At 39.7% G+C, this 17,864-nt stretch overlaps 5 protein-coding genes across 5 annotated transcripts; 4 read left to right on the top strand and 1 right to left on the bottom strand.

Annotated features, from left to right (window-relative positions):
• Positions 1 to 110: 110 nt before the first annotated feature.
• LOC311265807 (P2Y purinoceptor 1-like) lies at positions 111 to 1,187 on the top strand (the record flags this gene model as incomplete). The annotated part of the gene is made up of 1 exon (XM_084367811.1): positions 111 to 1,187. One exon carries the CDS (start codon positions 111 to 113, stop codon positions 1,074 to 1,076), a length of 966 nt encoding a protein of 321 aa, XP_084223937.1. The 3' UTR covers positions 1,077 to 1,187.
• A 1,867-nt stretch (positions 1,188 to 3,054) lies between these two features.
• LOC311264721 (P2Y purinoceptor 1-like) lies at positions 3,055 to 4,041 on the top strand (the record flags this gene model as incomplete). The annotated part of the gene is made up of 1 exon (XM_084365812.1): positions 3,055 to 4,041. One exon carries the CDS (start codon positions 3,055 to 3,057, stop codon positions 4,039 to 4,041), a length of 987 nt encoding a protein of 328 aa, XP_084221938.1.
• Positions 4,042 to 5,924: 1,883 nt separating this feature from the next.
• LOC311264720 (P2Y purinoceptor 1-like) lies at positions 5,925 to 6,932 on the top strand (the record flags this gene model as incomplete). The annotated part of the gene is made up of 1 exon (XM_084365811.1): positions 5,925 to 6,932. The coding sequence occupies one exon, from the start codon at positions 5,925 to 5,927 to the stop codon at positions 6,930 to 6,932; it is 1,008 nt and encodes a 335-aa protein (XP_084221937.1).
• A 63-nt stretch (positions 6,933 to 6,995) lies between these two features.
• LOC311265801 (UDP-glucuronosyltransferase 2C1-like) lies at positions 6,996 to 11,235 on the bottom strand. Its single transcript, XM_084367804.1, has 2 exons — positions 11,210 to 11,235; positions 6,996 to 8,916 (listed from the first exon to the last, which is right to left on the bottom strand). The coding sequence occupies exon 2, from the start codon at positions 8,912 to 8,914 to the stop codon at positions 7,304 to 7,306; it is 1,611 nt and encodes a 536-aa protein (XP_084223930.1). The 5' UTR covers positions 8,915 to 8,916; positions 11,210 to 11,235; the 3' UTR covers positions 6,996 to 7,303.
• Positions 11,236 to 12,895: 1,660 nt separating this feature from the next.
• Positions 12,896 to 13,882, top strand: LOC311264719 (P2Y purinoceptor 1-like; the record flags this gene model as incomplete). The annotated part of the gene is made up of 1 exon (XM_084365810.1): positions 12,896 to 13,882. The coding sequence occupies one exon, from the start codon at positions 12,896 to 12,898 to the stop codon at positions 13,880 to 13,882; it is 987 nt and encodes a 328-aa protein (XP_084221936.1).
• Between the last annotated feature and the right edge of the window lie 3,982 nt (positions 13,883 to 17,864).

Below are 17,864 nucleotides of genomic sequence, written 5' to 3'. Positions count from 1 at the left end.
AACAGGAAGTCTTCTCGAAAGCACTCATGCTCTGATTCAATTTTAATCTGTTGAGAAGACCAAAACATTCACTGAGAGAAGGAACCGTATGTACTGCTGTCCAGAAGATGATGAATAACACCACTTGTCCTCGTGTCAGCTTTAACTTTACAGGCAGATTCTTGCTTCCTGTTTACATCTTAGTGTTCATCATTGGTCTGGTAGCTAATGGATGGGGACTGAAGTCTTTGCTGCACAACTGGAAGAAGCTGGGTAACGTCAACGTGTTTGTTCTCAACCTTGGACTTACAGATGTTTTGTACCTGCTCACACTGCCATTTTTGGTGGTGTACTACTTCCTGAAGAGTAAATGGATCTTTGGAGAAGCATTCTGCAAGATAACAAGATTCTGCTTCAATGTGAATCTTTATGGCAGCATTGGATTCCTGACTTGTATAAGTGTGTACAGATACCTGGCCATTGTTCACCCAATGAGAGCGAAGGGAAGAATAACTGTCACCCATTCTGTGATTATCTCGGTCATAGTCTGGCTGTTGGTGAGTGTTCAAAGTCTTCCTGACATGTTCTTCACCAAGGCATTTAGAAACAACCCTAAAAAATGCTTCGATACCACGGATAACGCCTACGTTGAGGAGTACCTGAAATATAATCTTGGATGGACCTTCACTGGGTTTTGTATCCCGTCACTCATCACACTGGGCTGCTATGGACATGTGATCGTCATTCTCTGCCGCACGAATACTATTGACAAGGTACTGAAACAGAGAAGTTTAAAGTTGATGTTCATCTTGATTCTTCTCTTCTCTGTTTGTTACATCCCCTATCATGTATTCAGAAACCTCAACCTCTTTGCAAGAGTTCTTACCACACAGGGGATATGCCATCAATGGTATGATGGAGTCTACATTGCTCGTCAGATAAGTCGTGCCCTTGTGTGTCTGAACAGTGCTCTCAACCCTCTGGTTTACCTCCATGGACATGAAGACATTCGTGCTCAGCTCAGACGACTGATCCGGCAAGATCGTCAGGCTGTCATGCAGCCGTCTGTTCCCCCTATTCAATTTGCCCTGCTGTAAATTGTCTGACATGAGGATGAAACTGAACAATTGCATTGCATCATCCTCCACTATGACGCTGTCAAGGTTTTATATATGTCATCATCATTTTGTAGTAAACCTGCTCCATAAGCTGAGATTAAACAATACAATTCACTTAAACGATTCTGAAAATGTCTCTGTTTGAGAGAATAGGACCAGATATTGTGGACAACAGGCTCAGTAAAATACCCTAAAAGAGGAAGTGCATTGTGTGAAGGATGCAAAAGGATGCAAGTTGTAATGTGATCGCAACACGACCTCATAAGATCAAAGTGATGCACAGGAAGATCATCAGAGCATATGGCAGAGTTTGTTGCACTGGCACAGATTATGATTATCAAGTGTGAATTCAGAAGAAAATAATACATATCACAGATGTTAACAACTTTGTCAGCATTGTTGTGCAAAATAACTCCAACTCCAACTTTAGTGTTTTTACTGTGCGAAAATATTAACAATTATGATTAATTCAGTTGAGGAAATCCAACAACCTGCTGGCTAATTAAGCCATTTTAAAATCCATTGCATAGCTGGGCTGCTTGGTGCCCTCACTATAATAAGTAAACGGTGGACAAATACAGCAAACAAAACACAATGTAAAGAAAGTTTGATGGCAGTTAGCCTTTGAGGTTTTCACTGGAAGCCAATTCAATAAAGATTACATTCTGACTAAAGATAAGATACCATGAACATATTATAACTAAGGATTAAGAGTCTACAGACATACTAGTGGCACTGTGAGGCTGTGCTTTGAACTGAATCCTAACATCAGCATGCTAACATGCTCACACTGACAGTCCTAACATGTTGATGATAATCAGGTGTAGTGTTTGTCTACCAAGTTCACTTTCTTAGTTTGGCATGTTAACACCATAGAAATTAGCTATAATATCAATATTTTACATCTGAGGCTGATGGGAATATTTTTCCTGTACACACACATTGCACAACTGGAATGCTAACTTGCTGAAAACTTTACAATTACAATTCGTCCTGAGGAGGTCTTGAGCATGTGTGCAAATTTCATGGCAGTATTCATCCAACAGTCGGTGAGATACTTGGTGATGGAAGAAATGTCACCAAAGTCATTTTTAATTCCAAGACCTGGCCTTGTGGATGCCAGGAAAAAATATTTTATTGTTGTTAATATTTTTTTTGAGGGTTATGATCATTTATTGTCATTCTTGGATAGCTAAATATGTGCTTTATCTCTCAACATTAGTGTATGGAATACTATGTCTTTGGGATGGGAAGTCTGAAAGAATTGTAAGTATGAATAAATATAAATGGTTTCTGACCATATTCTGATCAGATGCTGTGAAACTGTGGCCGCATGCAGAGTTAAAGTATAACTTGTGGAGGGAAAAAGCGTTTGAAACCTTATCTTGAGGCAAAATCACCAAACCTTTAAGCTTTTTAAAAAAAAAAAAAAAAATCAGATTTGACTGCCGATTCTTTACGTGCTGTTTTCATGTCCAGGTGACCATAAAAGTGAAGTTCTGGCTCTCTCCCCATTCATAAAGATAGGGCCTGTTCTTGTTAGCAATGAACTAAATGCCTTGGGGCATTGCCAAGATGGCAGCCAAGTGGCAAGACTTGACTAGAAGGACCTTGCCCCAACTCCCCATTCCCAAATTTAACCCACTCCCATCGGGTCACCCTATTTGCCCCATCAACATTAAAAGAGCTGTGACATGTACCCCCTGGCTGTCTCACTTTTTCATCTTTGAATGTGGTGCAGTATGTCGATGGACTGAAGTGGCATTTTACACTTAGCAGTGCATCCTGTGATATCAACCTTCCATCTGAAAGGGAATTTTATTTTTAATCTCGCAAAGATAAGGTTCTCAGAAGAGTTTTCGACAGGAAGCAATCTATAAAGGTGATTTCCTCACCATTCTGGGCATCATTGCATACTTGTTTTACAGCATTTGCTGCTTTTTTAGAAGGAGACAGAATGAATAACACCTCTTGTCCTCGTGTCAACTTTGACTTTAAACACAGATTCTTGCCTCCTGTTTACATCTTAGTGTTCATCGTTGGTCTGGTAGCTAACGGATGGGGACTGAAGTCTTTGCTGCACAACTGGAAGAAACTAAAGATCATCAACGTGTTTGTTCTCAACCTTGGACTTACAGATGTTTTGTACCTGCTCACACTCCCATTTTTGGTGGTGTACTACTTCATGAAGAGTAAATGGATCTTTGGAGAAGCGTTTTGCAAGATAACAAGATTCTGCTTCAACCTGAATCTTTACGGCAGCATTGGATTCCTGACTTGTATAAGTGTGTACAGATACCTGGCCATTGTTCACCCAGTGAGAGTGATGGGAAGAATAACTGTCACCCATTCTGTGATTATCTCGGTCATGGTCTGGCTGTTGGTGAGTGTTCAAAGTCTTCCAGACATGTTCTTCTCCAAGACATATAGAAACAACACTGAAAAATGCTTTGATACCACGGATAACGACCACGTTGAGGATTACCTGAAATACAGTCTTGGATGGACCCTCACTGGGTTTTGTATCCCGTTCATCATCACACTGGGCTGCTATGGACACATGGCTGTAGTTTTATGGACATTGAAGAGAACTGACAAGGTACTGAAACAGAGAAGCTTGAAGTTGTTGTTCATCTTGATTCTTCTCTTCTCTGTTTGTTACATCCCCTATCATGTATTCAGAAACCTCAACCTCTTTGCAAGAGTTCTTACCGAACAGAGGATATGCCATAAATGGTATGATGGAGTCTACATTGCTCGTCAGATAAGTCGTGCCCTTGTGTGTCTGAACAGTGCTCTCAACCCTCTGGTTTACCTCCATGGACATGAAGACATTCGTGCTCAGCTCAGACAGCAGCTCCAGCAAGTCCGTCAGATGTTTAACCGTTGTTTTTTGTCAAACCCCAGCAGAAGGCCTTTGGCACGGACTGTAGCTGAACTTTAACACAAGAAAAACGTGTTTTTTTAACAGAAATATGTTCAACATTATAGGTCATAATCGTCTTTCTAATACATATGCAATGCAAATTAGAAGGAAAGGAGGATGACTGAAAATACATTTTTTTTTATCAATATGTTGGTTTATTTGTGCGTTTAATCATTTCTACAGTATAATTATCTGATGGTGAGTTATTTTTTTTATGCTGTGTGTTGTCACGTGTTAGATGGGACTAAATTCAATCAAAAGATTAAATAAGTGATTGCAAGTTTGTAAGTGTTGGAGCAAAAGAGGTGGACAGAAATTATTGCTGTAATAGATCATTAGTTTATGATGAATCCAAATGTTTAGGGATTTGTAAATGTATCACAAAGGCATAGATCTATTATTCTGTTTTTGTTATAATAAAATGATTTGGTCGAGCACTTCGTCACACTGCATGGCGAAAGAGGAGGCTGTACCGGTGTTTGGTTCAAAAGAAGAAGGCTGTTAATTGTTACATCATATTCAATACAATGTAGTGAAACTTCTCTGTATTTTACCCACCCCTGTGAGGCAGTGGGCAGCCACAGTGTGGTTTCAAGTTGTGTCTGCTTAACTTTCACTAATCATCATCTGTCTAACTTCTGCAGGTCAGTTCATTGAAGTGCTTGTTTAACCACATTTTCTAGTCGGGTCAGAGTCATCAGTGTGTTTGTCAATGTTTTGTGTCATTTTATAAAAGTCAATTTATAAAAGTCATTTCATAAAATTAATCTGCAGCTTTTTTCTGCTTCAGTGAGCTTCATAGTGTCTTTTAGCTTTTAGCTTTCAAAACCACAACTCTGAAGAAGTGGACCATAAAAGAGGGTTAACAATGATAAAAATAACAAAATTTAAAACATTCTTTTTTTTTCATTCATGAGAGGGAATTGGTGAGTGCTGTCTCTCCAAACTCTACCACCAGAGGGGAGACTCTCACCTTCCCATTCATGAGAGTGATGAAGAAGACCTATATCAGTCAAACTGCTCAACACTTACATGCATCTATACTTTGCATCTCATAAGGGGCTAGGGATGACTAAAACATTGAACTCTAAACTACTGTTGTATCTTGGCACTAACATGCAGAACTCTTCTTTACACCTCATGTGGACGTTGGCTGTTCACTCCCACATGAAGATTTGTAAAGCATAATGTTCATCACAAAGTCTGCTTGAAGAAATTACCACAGTTTTTCTAAACAAGAGATCATATCCATCATGATACGTCGTGAAGATTGTAATGTAGTACTCATTATACAAATTATAGAATAATAAGTAAATGGACAACGCTTACAGGCATGTATGGAGATGTCACATTTACAGCTGAGGGCATCAAACAGGAAGTGTCAACAATCATCAACGTGTTGTTACACCCGTCCATGTCATGAATGTTATCATTCATCTGTACTTTGTGTGCTAAAACTATTCTCACATTATGAGCTACATGATACAATTCTGACACAAACAATAAACACTTGATGATTGGTTTATCTTTGCACTAACATATAAAACTGTTTTTTTAAAGTACACCTTAGCAGATCATGTAGATTGTTCACAGTCTTTTCACATTGAGATTTAAAAAGAAAAGGTTGAGCACAAAGTCTGCCAGTGTCTCTAACCCCAAGACCACAAGAGTTTCATTTTGTGCTTTGCATATGACAGAATAATGAGCAGCAGTTTTGCACAAAGAGGAAAATGGACAGAGCTTGTGATCTTATATCTGCGGTTGAGAGAGGAGGGCTCAACCAGGAAGTCATCTTTGAACAAATCATGGGTAATGTTTTCTTTCACCTCTCATAAGACGGATCACCCACAAAGGAGAAGGTGTACAAGCTAACATTTTTACTAACTTCCTCTCAGAAGATGATGAATAACACCACTTGTCCTCATGTCAGCTTGGACTTTACAGGCAGATTTTTGATTCCTGTTTACATCTTAGTGTTCATCGTTGGTCTGGTAGCTAATGGATGGGGACTGAAGTCTTTGCTGCACAACTGGAAGAAACTAAAGATCATCAACGTGTTTGTTCTCAACCTTGGACTTACAGATGTTTTGTACCTGCTCACACTCCCATTTTTGGTGGTGTACTACTTCCTGAAGAGTAAATGGATCTTTGGAGAAGCATTTTGCAAGATAACAAGATTCTGCTTCAATGTGAATCTATATGGCAGCATTGGATTCCTGACTTGTATAAGTGTGTACAGATACCTGGCCATTGTTCACCCAGTGAGAGTGATGGGAAGAATAACAGTCACCCGTTCTGTGATTATCTCAGTCGTGGTCTGGCTGTTGGTGAGTGTTCAAAGTCTTCCTGACATTTTCTTCACCAAGACATATAGAAACAACACAGAAACATGCTTTCTTACCACGGATAACGCCCATGTTGAGGATTACCTGAAATACAGTCTCGGATGGACCCTCACTGGGTTTTGTATCCCGTTCCTCATCACACTGGGCTGCTATGGACACGTGGCTGTAGTTTTATGGACATTGAAGAGAACTGACAAGGTAATGAAACAGAGAAGCTTGAAGTTGTTGCTCATCTTGATTCTTCTCTTCTCTGTTTGTTACATCCCCTATCATGTATTCAGAAACCTCAACCTCTTTGCAAGAGTTCTTACCAAACAGGGGATATGCCATGAATGGTATAATGGAGTCTACATTGCTCGTCAGATAAGTCGGGGCCTTGTGTGTCTGAACAGTGCTCTCAACCCTCTGGTTTATCTCCATGGACATGAAGATGTTCCTGCTCAGCTCAGACAGCAGCTCCAGCAAGTCCATCAGATGTTTAACCGTTTGTTTCCATCAAACTCTGGCTGTGTGCCTGTGGCACTGACTGCAGATGCAGATGCAGATGCAGATGCAGAAGTTTAACACAAGTTAGCATTTTTCACAGTAAAAGAAAGGGTAAAAAAAATATATAGCAAAACATTGTTAAAGTTTTTCATGATGCACTTTAATCGTCATACAGCAAAGTTGCAAAGATCACAAATTAGGCCATCTTAAATTGGTTGTATTTGCAAAAAGACAGTTCAGACGAGAGAATAGCAAATAATTTGAAAATTTCAAAGCTTTAATGGAATTTGAATTTCCATCAGATTGCCCCTAATATATTCATGTAAGTCCGATACATTGATCCCTGTTATTATTCCACAGTTTCTGTACCACTGTAAGTTGCTGGTCTGTTTTATCTATTATCATCAGTATCCAGCTTGTTTAATCATCATCTATATATATTGTTTTATCTATTCATTCTTGGACTTGGATGTGGACTTTGTGATCCTCATCAAACGTCTGATTAGACATCTGAAGGAAACCCAACATAATGCCATGATCAGCAGACCAAAGGCTAGAAAGACCGCCATCACATCTAGACAGTGATAGGCATACCATGGCAACTTGTATGACTCAGTGCGCAAATGTGCTGCTCCCTTGTGCCTCATGACGTGCTCTATCCAGAAAACGGCACTGTTCAAGGGCTTCATTGGTTTGTCATGATGAAGCTGTGACAGTTTGTGCATATTCTGTTTGTATGGCTTCTCTGGGTCGAGAATATTCTTCAGAGCACTCGTCATAGACTCAACATCCAGGGTTGCCACTTCAACTGTCTCAGCCACCCCACGGGCCTTCAAACGCATCATGTTGTCATCCTGGTCAAAGATGAGAGGAATGCCCAGGACTGGGAGACCGTGGTAAATGGCCTCGTAAAGTCCATTCGTACCGCCATGCGCGACAAAAAGTTTGGTTTTAGGATGACCTAGTATATCATTTTGAGGCATCCATTTAACCAGCATGGTGTTGTTTCCCAAAGTGGTGGGTCTTTTCCCGATGTGTCTCCACAAGACCTTCTGAGGGATGTTGGCAAATGCTGAGGCGATGATCTCCGATATCTCAGGGCCGAGGTCACCCAGCAGAGTCCCCAGAGTCATGATAACCACCCCATGTTCACCAGAACTCTGCATAAATTCCTCTAAATCTGACGGAAGTGGTTTTGAGGGCTTTCCCTGGAACCCTCCCATGTAGATGACATTGGGCATGGTGGGACGAGGGAACTCAAATGTAAAGTCGATCCGCATCAACCAGAGATCACCCCCCTGCATGAGAGACATGACGCTAACATCAGGTCCAAAATATTGATCGCAAACAGCCTGGTAAGGTGGATTTGAGACATAGTGGTACATGTAAACCAACATGCTGTGACGAATTATATTACTGATTCTCTCGAAAAAGTCCATCTTGTCAGAATACTGGGAGAACAGCTGAGGGACGTACGACAGAGGAGAAGGAGCTAAGGCAAAGTGTGCCTCTCCGTTGAAAAGCCAGCGCACATTGAAAACCATGGGAAGCTGGAGATAGTGTGCCAACAGCACTCCCCCTGGAAATGCAGGGTCCATCAGACAAAGATCAAATTCAGCTTCCTTCAGCTCTTTAATTAGTGTCTTATTCTCGAAGATGTTGACGACCAGTTTTGCCACATCTTTCTGGTTCTCCCCTAGCAAGGTGAAAAGATTTCTATAAGACTCCAGAAAAGCCCATAGTGAGCCTTTACTCCGACGGATCTCTATTGACCTCTTCAAGAAAGTGGTCATGACGTCTTGGCTCTCAATGTTTTGGGACCGTTCCTGGGTGACGGTGATGGAGGTATAATGTGGTGAGAATTCAGACACATACCAACTGGTGGAGGTACGTAGCACCGTTACTTGATGGCCCTGAGAATGAAGCGCCTCCACCAAGATTTTCATGTTAAGCCAGTGGCTCCCATCTAAGGGGTAAATCAGAATTTTTCCACCATCACAACTGAAGCACAGAGTTGCTGAAAAGAGCAGGATGAATGCCAGGGCTGGATACGACCCCATCACTGTAGAAGAGAGAGAAAACTTATTGAACAAATATTTGCAGTTCAAACAGTGCTCAAGCTGCAGAAGTACTCAACACATGAAATCCAATATTACCATCTTAAGAAGTTACACTGGTCAACGTATAGATATTTACACATCCGGCAGACATGGAGGCCACATTAAGGTGTGACAGACTGTGCTACCACATCATTTACTTACCATGTATCTCCAAGAAAAGGGAAGACACCTGTAGCTTACTGGTAACTCTCACAGATGCTGCTTAGTGAAATATCATGCCCATAATTATTTTAAGGTATCATGGAGGCAAGAATAAGGTGGAAATACGCTATGTATATATATATATAAAAGCTATAATAAGCTTTTGTAAATGGGTCAGTGTAATGTGAGAGGGGTTGCTAATATTGATGAACCCACACAGAATTAAATGAATGATATTTAATTTTTGCCACAAGGAGTCTCTATCAAAACAAAAGACATTTGCATGGTGTTGCATACGGGGCTCAGAGCCAACCAGCACTGGAGGAGAGAGTCAGGTTCAGAGCCAGACCTTCTGGAGGAATAAACACCCAATCACAACATATTCTGCTCTGATCCAGAGCCATTTATGAACGGGAACAGAGCTCAGAGATTAGTTTTAAACTTTTGCGATTAAAAAGGGCATTTATCTTCACTCGCATTTATCAATCTGACTGCAGTAGCGATCCTCGGAGGTTACCTACATTGTCCGGTATTTATGTGTTGTCATGTTCACTGCCAACTGTATTTTACTACTCAAACAACATTACAGAAGGGACAGGGCAAGGCTAGTGAGTGTTTAATTTAGTGGGAGTTGACCTGAAATTAAACACACACACACACACACACGCAAACACACACACACACACACACACACACACACACACACTCCGTACATGCCAGTCCTCGCTATCTTACAGCTAATGTACATTAAGATAACCTGGCTGTGTTGATGAATGTACAAGTCTGAATGATTGTTCTTCCTCTGTATTTGCTGTAACAAGCTAAATGTTTGCTAACACGTTCACATATCACCTTTTTGGGGTAATGATGTTGCCACCGAGTGGACAAATAATCTACGGTAGTGCTGTCAATCTATTTTGGTGTACTGTTTGACATTTTGTGCTGGGGTAGCCTACAGAGAGTTAATCAGAGTGTGTATGCCTAAAACAGCTGCCTGCTGCAGCACTTCAATAAACATGATGGTTGTAAAAAGGAAATTTTAATAATTTGTATGAAGAAATGTTCAGAATTGTATTTTTGTCATTTAATTCTTTTTTTTTTTTGCTTTCCTATTAATGTTTGTATGTATGATAATACTTTTTGCCTCAGAATAAACATTTCACAAAAGTGAACTACATGTGTCTCCTTTAACCCAGACAGGGTTTACTAAAAAAAAAAAAAAAAAAATCAATATGTGTCCGTGTGTGTGTTTGAATGCATGTGTGTGTTTGTTTAAATGCCTGATGAGGTCCATATATCCAAATCTGAAACCTCTTTCCCAAATGTTTCCATTTGCTCTACATCTGCAAAAACAAAAATCTTCAAATTTAAATTTGAATCTATGCTGCATTCATGTTAAGTCTTCTGCTTTTTGTCTTTTCTTAATCTGACCATCTGCAACATTTTGCTCTTTGTACAGACGTTCAATCATTTTTTGTTTGAACACATTCAGCACTTACTACTACGCAGACCTCGTGCACTTGAAACATCATTCAGTCAGGGATCAGTTGTGTATTATTCAAGTATGAAGTCTTTACAGTGCGCACAGAATCTAAATGTTTGATAGAATGTAAAACATTAAATTAGACTAAAAGTAAAGCAAACAGATGTAACATGTCAAACACTTTCTAGAATAAAATCTGTGATTCATCTGCTCTGAAACTTCTGTCTGCGCAGCAATTATTCACCTTATCTTAGACTGTAATTTAGGGCACAACCACATGCAACTGCAAAATTGGAGCACACAGGATGTAGTAACACCAGAGTGTACTCTTTCTGTCTCTATGATCAAATGTCAAGCGGAAAGGCTCAAGAATGCTTTGAAAATACATTCAAACTTTTGGATTTAAATAATCTTTCAGCATAAGTGAGATTTCAATTAGCAGCAGTTACAATTAAGATACAAAGTCTTCTAGAATGAAACGACAATATATGAGACCAACCAGGGTGATATTGAATACCTCTGAACAATTTAGGGCAGAAACCACATTGTCCATTAAAAGTTAAGCACACAAGCAGCAACAAACAGTTTGCGAGTACAATATAGTTCCTCACCTCCGACTGTGACTTCTCCCTCCAGCCCAAATGAATCTAATGTCTGAAGTTATCATGGTGCGAGTCAATGTATTACCCTGCATGTCCCTGCTGACCCTTCCATTTTGCTGACTGTTTATCTAAGCAAATATTATGTCCCATCCAAACCCTCCACCTAGATATTTAGCTGTTATGTTTTTTTTTTTTTACTTCTGTGCAGTAAACCATCTAGATTATTTCATGATTTTGTTTCCTTATCAAATAACACAGAGTTGATCTGCTAACTCAGTTTGCAATTAATGGCGTGTTCCCGTTTGTGTATGGATGAATTTTGAGTCAGAGCACATTAACCTGCAGGACCAGGCATAAGCCGAGGTTTTTCAACTCTGATCTGGTCCAGGAGTTGTCAAACTTGTGGGAAATGAATGTTAAACTTCTGTAAAAGTGTGGGCTACTGAGGTTACTGAGAGTTGCTCGTGCTCTGTTCTGTCTGTGACCAATGTGCACATAAAGATAAGTAAAGAATCTCAAATCAGTGTTTAAAATCAATTTTGAAAGGGAACCTCCACTTATCAATCATCCATATTAAAACATTTGTATGGGTGTTGGTGAGTGTTATTGAACATGTGAAGCCTTTTGTGGCTCATGAAGGAGTGGTACAACGTCTGATACATTGTCTCCAGTTATTTACAGTCAAACTATATGACTTATTGTATTGGGCTCATGAACAATGCCACGCAACATGGTGATTTAAACGGCAGCCAAAAAGTGCAAAAAACTATCGGGTCCCCTCAGCGTTGCCATAAGGCTGAAGTCTGTTACACCCCTTTCATACTGGCCATACTGTCAGTTGACCCTGCAGTAGTCATGGGTATTTATCGCCTCTGGCTCAGCCTGTCTTTGGTGTAAACATAACACCGCTCAGTCAGTGTGAGTTTGGAGAAAGCGTGAGTTCAGTCAGCATGAGTTTGACAGAAAGACTAGGGTTAAAAAAATATAAAAAAGGGAAGTTGTTTGTGGCTTCTGTGTGGTCTGAGCCGAGTAGGCAGGTGTCATTGTCTCTGAGTCAGGTAATGTTAGCTTGCTGTGTTGTTACTATTCTGAGTTGTGTGCAGAGCTTTTGCAAACTTTGACTGCTGCATGGCAAAAATGCCAGAGCAGTCACGTACTGTAGAAGTGAAACAGGTGTTGAAGTAGGTCTGAAACTCTAAACTTCCCATTTTTGTGAATGATGAGACACTTCTGTATCACACAAACTATTGTCACCTGAGCAGCTACATGCTTGTATTCTGGCACAAACATTAAACCCTTGACTATTGTTTTATCTTGGCATTAATGTGTGAAACTTTTATTTACAGTACCTTAGCAGATCATGTAGATATCCACTGTCTGCTCATATGAATAATCTGAAAACAGAAAGTTCAACACAGTCTGCTCAGTATCTCTAACCACAAGACCGCATCCACCCTGATATGTTGATTAAATGAAAGAATAAATGCAATGGTTGTAGAGATGGACAAAGCTTACATGCACATGCCCAGATGTAACAAAAAATGTATCAATGATCTCAGATTGACAGTGAAGATAGCGGGGCTTCATACAGGAAGTCATCTTCGAACAAAAAAGCGGTCATGCTTTCTTTCGACTCTCATAAAACAGAAAAAGGTGTACCAGCTACAGCTCATACCAACTTCCCTTTCGAAGACGATGAATAACACCTCTTGTCCTCGTGTCAGCTTTAGCTTCGAACACAGATTCTTGCCTCCTGTTTACATTTTTGTGTTCATCGTTGGTCTGGTAGCTAACGGATGGGGACTGAAGTCTTTGCTGCACAACTGGAAGAAGCTGGGTAACGTCAACGTGTTCGTTCTCAACCTTGGACTTGCTGATATTTTGTACCTGCTCACACTCCCATTTTTGGTGGTGTACTACCTCATGAAGAGTAAATGGATCTTTGGAGAAGCATTCTGCAAGATAACAAGATTCTGCTTCAACATGAATCTTTATGGCAGCATTGGATTCCTGACTTGTATAAGTGTGTACAGATACCTGGCCATTGTTCATCCAATGAGAGCGATGGGAAGAATAACAGTCACCCGTTCTGTGATTATCTCGGTCGTGGTCTGGCTGTTGGTGAGTGTTCAAAGTCTTCCAGACATGTTCTACAAAAAAACATTTAGGAACTTTACTGGAAAATGCTACGATACCACCCATAAAACCGATGTTGAGGATTACCTGAAATACAATCTCGGATGGACCCTCACTGGGTTTTGTATCCCGTTCCTCATCACGCTGGGCTGCTATGGACATGTGGCTGTAGTTTTATGTACATTGAAGAGAACTGACAAGGTACTGAAACAGAGAAGCTTGAAGTTGTTGTTCATCTTGATTTTTCTCTTCTCTGTTTGTTACATCCCCTATCATGTATTCAGAAACCTCAACCTCTTGGTAAGAGTTCTTACCAAACAGGGGATATGCCATAAATGGTATGATAGAGTCTACATTGCTCGTCAGATAAGTCGGGGCCTTGTGTGTCTGAACAGTGCTCTAAATCCTCTGGTTTACCTCCATGGACATGAAGACATTTCTGCTCAACTCAGACAGCAGCTCCAGCAAGTTCGTCTGTCGTTTCACCGTTTGTGTGTGCCAGACTCTGGCCATATGCCTGTGTCACAAACTGCAGATGAAAGATAATAGTTAATATTGTAACATTATCTGTCTAATTACACATGTCTAAAACCACAGCTCTTGAATACTTTGTAATGCAGCTGTCTTTCACATCTATCGGTGTAAATTGACTTCAGTGTGGATGTAATTGTCAGTCATTCTCAAGTATTTTATTTTTTGCCTGAATAATGCTTTTTCTGTACTGTGTTAGGTTTGTTTTGTTTTATCGTTTGTTTCTTTTTGTTTCTTCTATCATATAATGACAATTGTTCCAAATAAACAGAAAAACTCTAGATACAAATTGACTGTAAACATGCTGAATCTATCATATCACCTGCATCTTGCAGTGATTCTAGTTCACAACAAGCAAAGAGCATTTCTTCCAGACCTTGACAGTGATAACCATGTCAAGGTTTATTTAATCAGAATCCCAGTTTATATCAACCTTGGATTTATCTTCATAGTTCTGGCCATCATTTGATAACACATTCCCTGAGATCTTGGGACTCTGAGACATTGCCAGAACGAAGCCACCATGAAACACTGGGACGATCAGAGAGGTTGTTTATCCAGTTTAAACCTTAATTCAAAATGTCAGCAATGATCCCTCACTTTGTATTGAAACTTAGTTGTTATGAAAATTTGAACCAGGGCATAAACCTGTAAACTGTGATGAATATTAAAGTTTGCTACCAACGTTAAGAAAACCTGTTGACATCCCTACAGCAAAAAATAAATAAAAATCAGGTGGCTCAAAACCCTGTATTAAAGTGAAACTCTCGCCAAAATGCAACCTAGGCTTTTTTGTGAAGGAACCTGAGTCAAACCTTCGTGTAAAAGCATAATTACGACGGAAAAGACACTTTTAAGATTTACCGTACTTTCGATTTCGGGTCAAATCATTCTCAATTGCGTGCTAGGGGCAACTTTACGGTAGCATCAAAATCGCTATTTTTAAAACACTAAGAAGACTCGACACAACATGAAACTTTGCTCGTAGTATCACCAAGGTCTCTACACATGAGCACGAGCATTGAGAACATTGTTTGTGTACACAGAGTTTACTAAAAAGAAGGTTTTTGAACAACTCATGCTAGCAGTAGCTTGCTTTGCTCGCCGCTGTCCTGCCAGTCAAGAAGCGTCGATACCCAAGTGTGTCTCCCGACTCGGGTTCCTTCACAAGAAAAGCCTACGAGAGTTTCACTTTAAGTAGTAGACCTGGTATTAAACAGGCTCCGGTGCTAAATTTGAAAACACCATATTATTGATAAGTTCTGATGTTAACTGCTCATTTATCATTAACATCAAACATTTTGGTTTAACTTATTATCACATTGCTGCAGCCACCCCTCTGCTAAACTCCTCCACATACAAAACCCTGTGTTCAAATCAGGTGACCACTCTGTCATTAATAACTACAGACCCATCAGTATTCTTCCAGCAGTATCAAAAATAGCAGAAACATTTATTTCTGAACAGATAACAACTCAATGTTGGGTCCTTCTCATTGCATCCTATCATTCCACGGAAACTGCTAGTTGTTTTCTCTTGGAAAATATTAAGGCTAAATTGGATAAGGGAAGAGTGGTAGGGGCTGTTTTACTTGATTTAAAGAAAGCTTTAGATTCACTTAATCATGAGGTTTTAATTATCAAGTTATCAAAATTAAATGTTTAAACTGATGTTTAATAAATGGATAAAATCATACCAAACAGAAAGAAAACAATGTGTTCGCGTGGATCATAACATTTCACAAATATTTGACAATCAGGTGGGTGTACCTCAAGGTTCAATTTTGGGTCCTCTGTTAATTAGTTTGTATATTAATGACCTACCTGAAGTCTGCTTGCCCACGTTACCTGTCAGGTATACACTGATGACACAGTCATATACCTACATGTCAAAACAAGAGGCAAGCTGCAGAAGAGCTATCAGCTTCAATGTTCAATATCTCTAATTGGTTAACAAACTTGTGCCTGCACCTCACTGTTAATAAAACTGTATATTTTTCTTCAAGTCTGCAAATAGAGATCCAGACCCAGATGTTAAAGTAGAAGGGAGAAGACTCTCAGTGGTGCACAAGTTTAAATATTTGGGAATAATCAACTGTCTGTCTCCAGAATTGCTTGAAAAGCTGCATCATGTTGCTTTAATCCTCATGACATTTTTTTCTGCTATTTGCCTCTGAATAAACGTCTGACAAGTGAATTGTAAATGAAGTCAGCAAAAAATCTGACCTGTGCCATTTTGCTCTTTGTACAGTGCCTTGGTTCACATTTAATTTGTGCACAAAACATAATCAGCCTAAATATAAAATATAAATGCTGTCTGACAAAAAATAAAGCAAACCCCCGTAAACTTGATAAACACTGCAGTGTTCAGCACTGCATCTTTGATTCATCTGCTCTAAAAAGTTTGTTAACGTGTCAAATAATCACCACATCTTTGACTGAAATTTAGAGCAGGAGCACACACAGTTTCAAAATGCAGCACACAGGATATAGCTAACCCACAGTGTGAATGCACGCCCTCACCAAGCTGTATAGTAGACTCAGTTTGACATCAAATTTCAAGTGAAATGACGCAGGATAGCTTTGTAATAAACCCAAGTCTGTGGTTTTAAGATCGTTCAGCACGAGCAGGGTTATTATTAGCAGCAGTAGGATATTCATGTAAGTTGAAACAACTGAGCAAACAAGCAGCGGCACCAAGTTTCTTAGAAAACAGCTCCTTACCTCACACAGTGTCACTTCTCTCTGAGACCCTCAAAGAATCCAATATCTGAAGTTACAATCAATCGCTGACATGCAAGTGAATGTGTACTATAGCTGCTCCATTCTGCTGCATGTTGACATGTGGATGCTTTCTCTAAACCCGCCCAGATGTTTTTTCTGTTATGGCTGTTTTGCTTCTCCACAGGAGCACCATCTGGAAGTAATTTCACACACTTCCAGGGTCCAATTTTAAAGCAGTGCTTATGCGCTAAATAGTCAAATGCATTCCAACCCAGCTGCTTTTGTAGCCTCTGTTCTCGCTACATACAGAATTGCAAAGTTTTCATATTTACTTAAAATATATCCCTTTTCCCACTTCTTTCCACTGACAAGAATGAGGAACAAAGCAGAAACATCTGAACCTTTACCTAGTTAAATTGTTATACTGCTGTCAAAACAATGTTTCTGGTTAGGGTTAGTTTTTTCCAAGTAATCAGTGTAAAGGCCCCATATGCCCTTGGATGGACTTTGAGTTGGAACACACTGGGAAAACAGTGAACCACTGGCTGTGTGAGTGATGTTGCCTGCAAGCCTGCATGACCAATCATCTCCACTCAAGCCGAGGGTTTGCACTTTTTCACGTCAATGTCCCTACGAACCAGTTACATCACTACAGTGCTATGACCTGGGTGACTGACTTTGAATAACTTTACACTAACCACAACTCTCATACATTTTACCTTTTTGTATATCACTCTGACCTCAGCTTAACAACAAGGTACTCATGTCAAGAAGCTATAGAAATAACAAAAATGAACAATATCAAGATGAAAGCTGCCATCTTATCACTTTGTTTATAGATGGGAGCTAGCAAAACTAATTTTCTACATCAGCCTTTTGTTAAACAACACAAGAAAGACTATTCTGATGCCTTGAAATATGTTGTGAGATAACACACACTGCTAATCGGTTTTATAATAGAAGACATAAGGTTGTTCTCTGGTCTACTTTATCAGTTTTCATCCTTTTTTTTTTAAACTGTTGAATACAAAGCTAAAATAGAGGAGGACTCATTCATGTCTGACTCAAGCTCAATAAGCTAAACATTGCAGTAATCAAGTTTTGATGAAACAAAGGTGCAGATTAGGGTCACTGCATTAGTCATGATTACAGAAAGCCTGTTGTGTAAGTGGGAGAAGGCGATCTTGATGACAGTTTGGGTCAAATGTAACACTAAGACTCTCGGCTGTTGAACTTTGAAAAATCACACAGTGTCAAGATTTACTGCTATTTGA

This window comes from Pagrus pagrus (assembly GCF_965226575.1).
Source record: "Pagrus pagrus genome assembly, chromosome: 11".
NCBI lineage: Eukaryota > Metazoa > Chordata > Actinopteri > Spariformes > Sparidae > Pagrus > Pagrus pagrus.
The sequence above is the reverse complement of the archived record's forward strand: the minus strand, read 5'-3'. Positions and strand labels throughout refer to the sequence as shown.

What these genes read in the sequence shown, in the direction of transcription:
- LOC311265801 (XM_084367804.1), bottom strand. Translation starts at nt 8,914, where the DNA reads ATGGGGTCGTATCCAGCCCTGGCATTCATCCTGCTCTTTTCAGCAACT.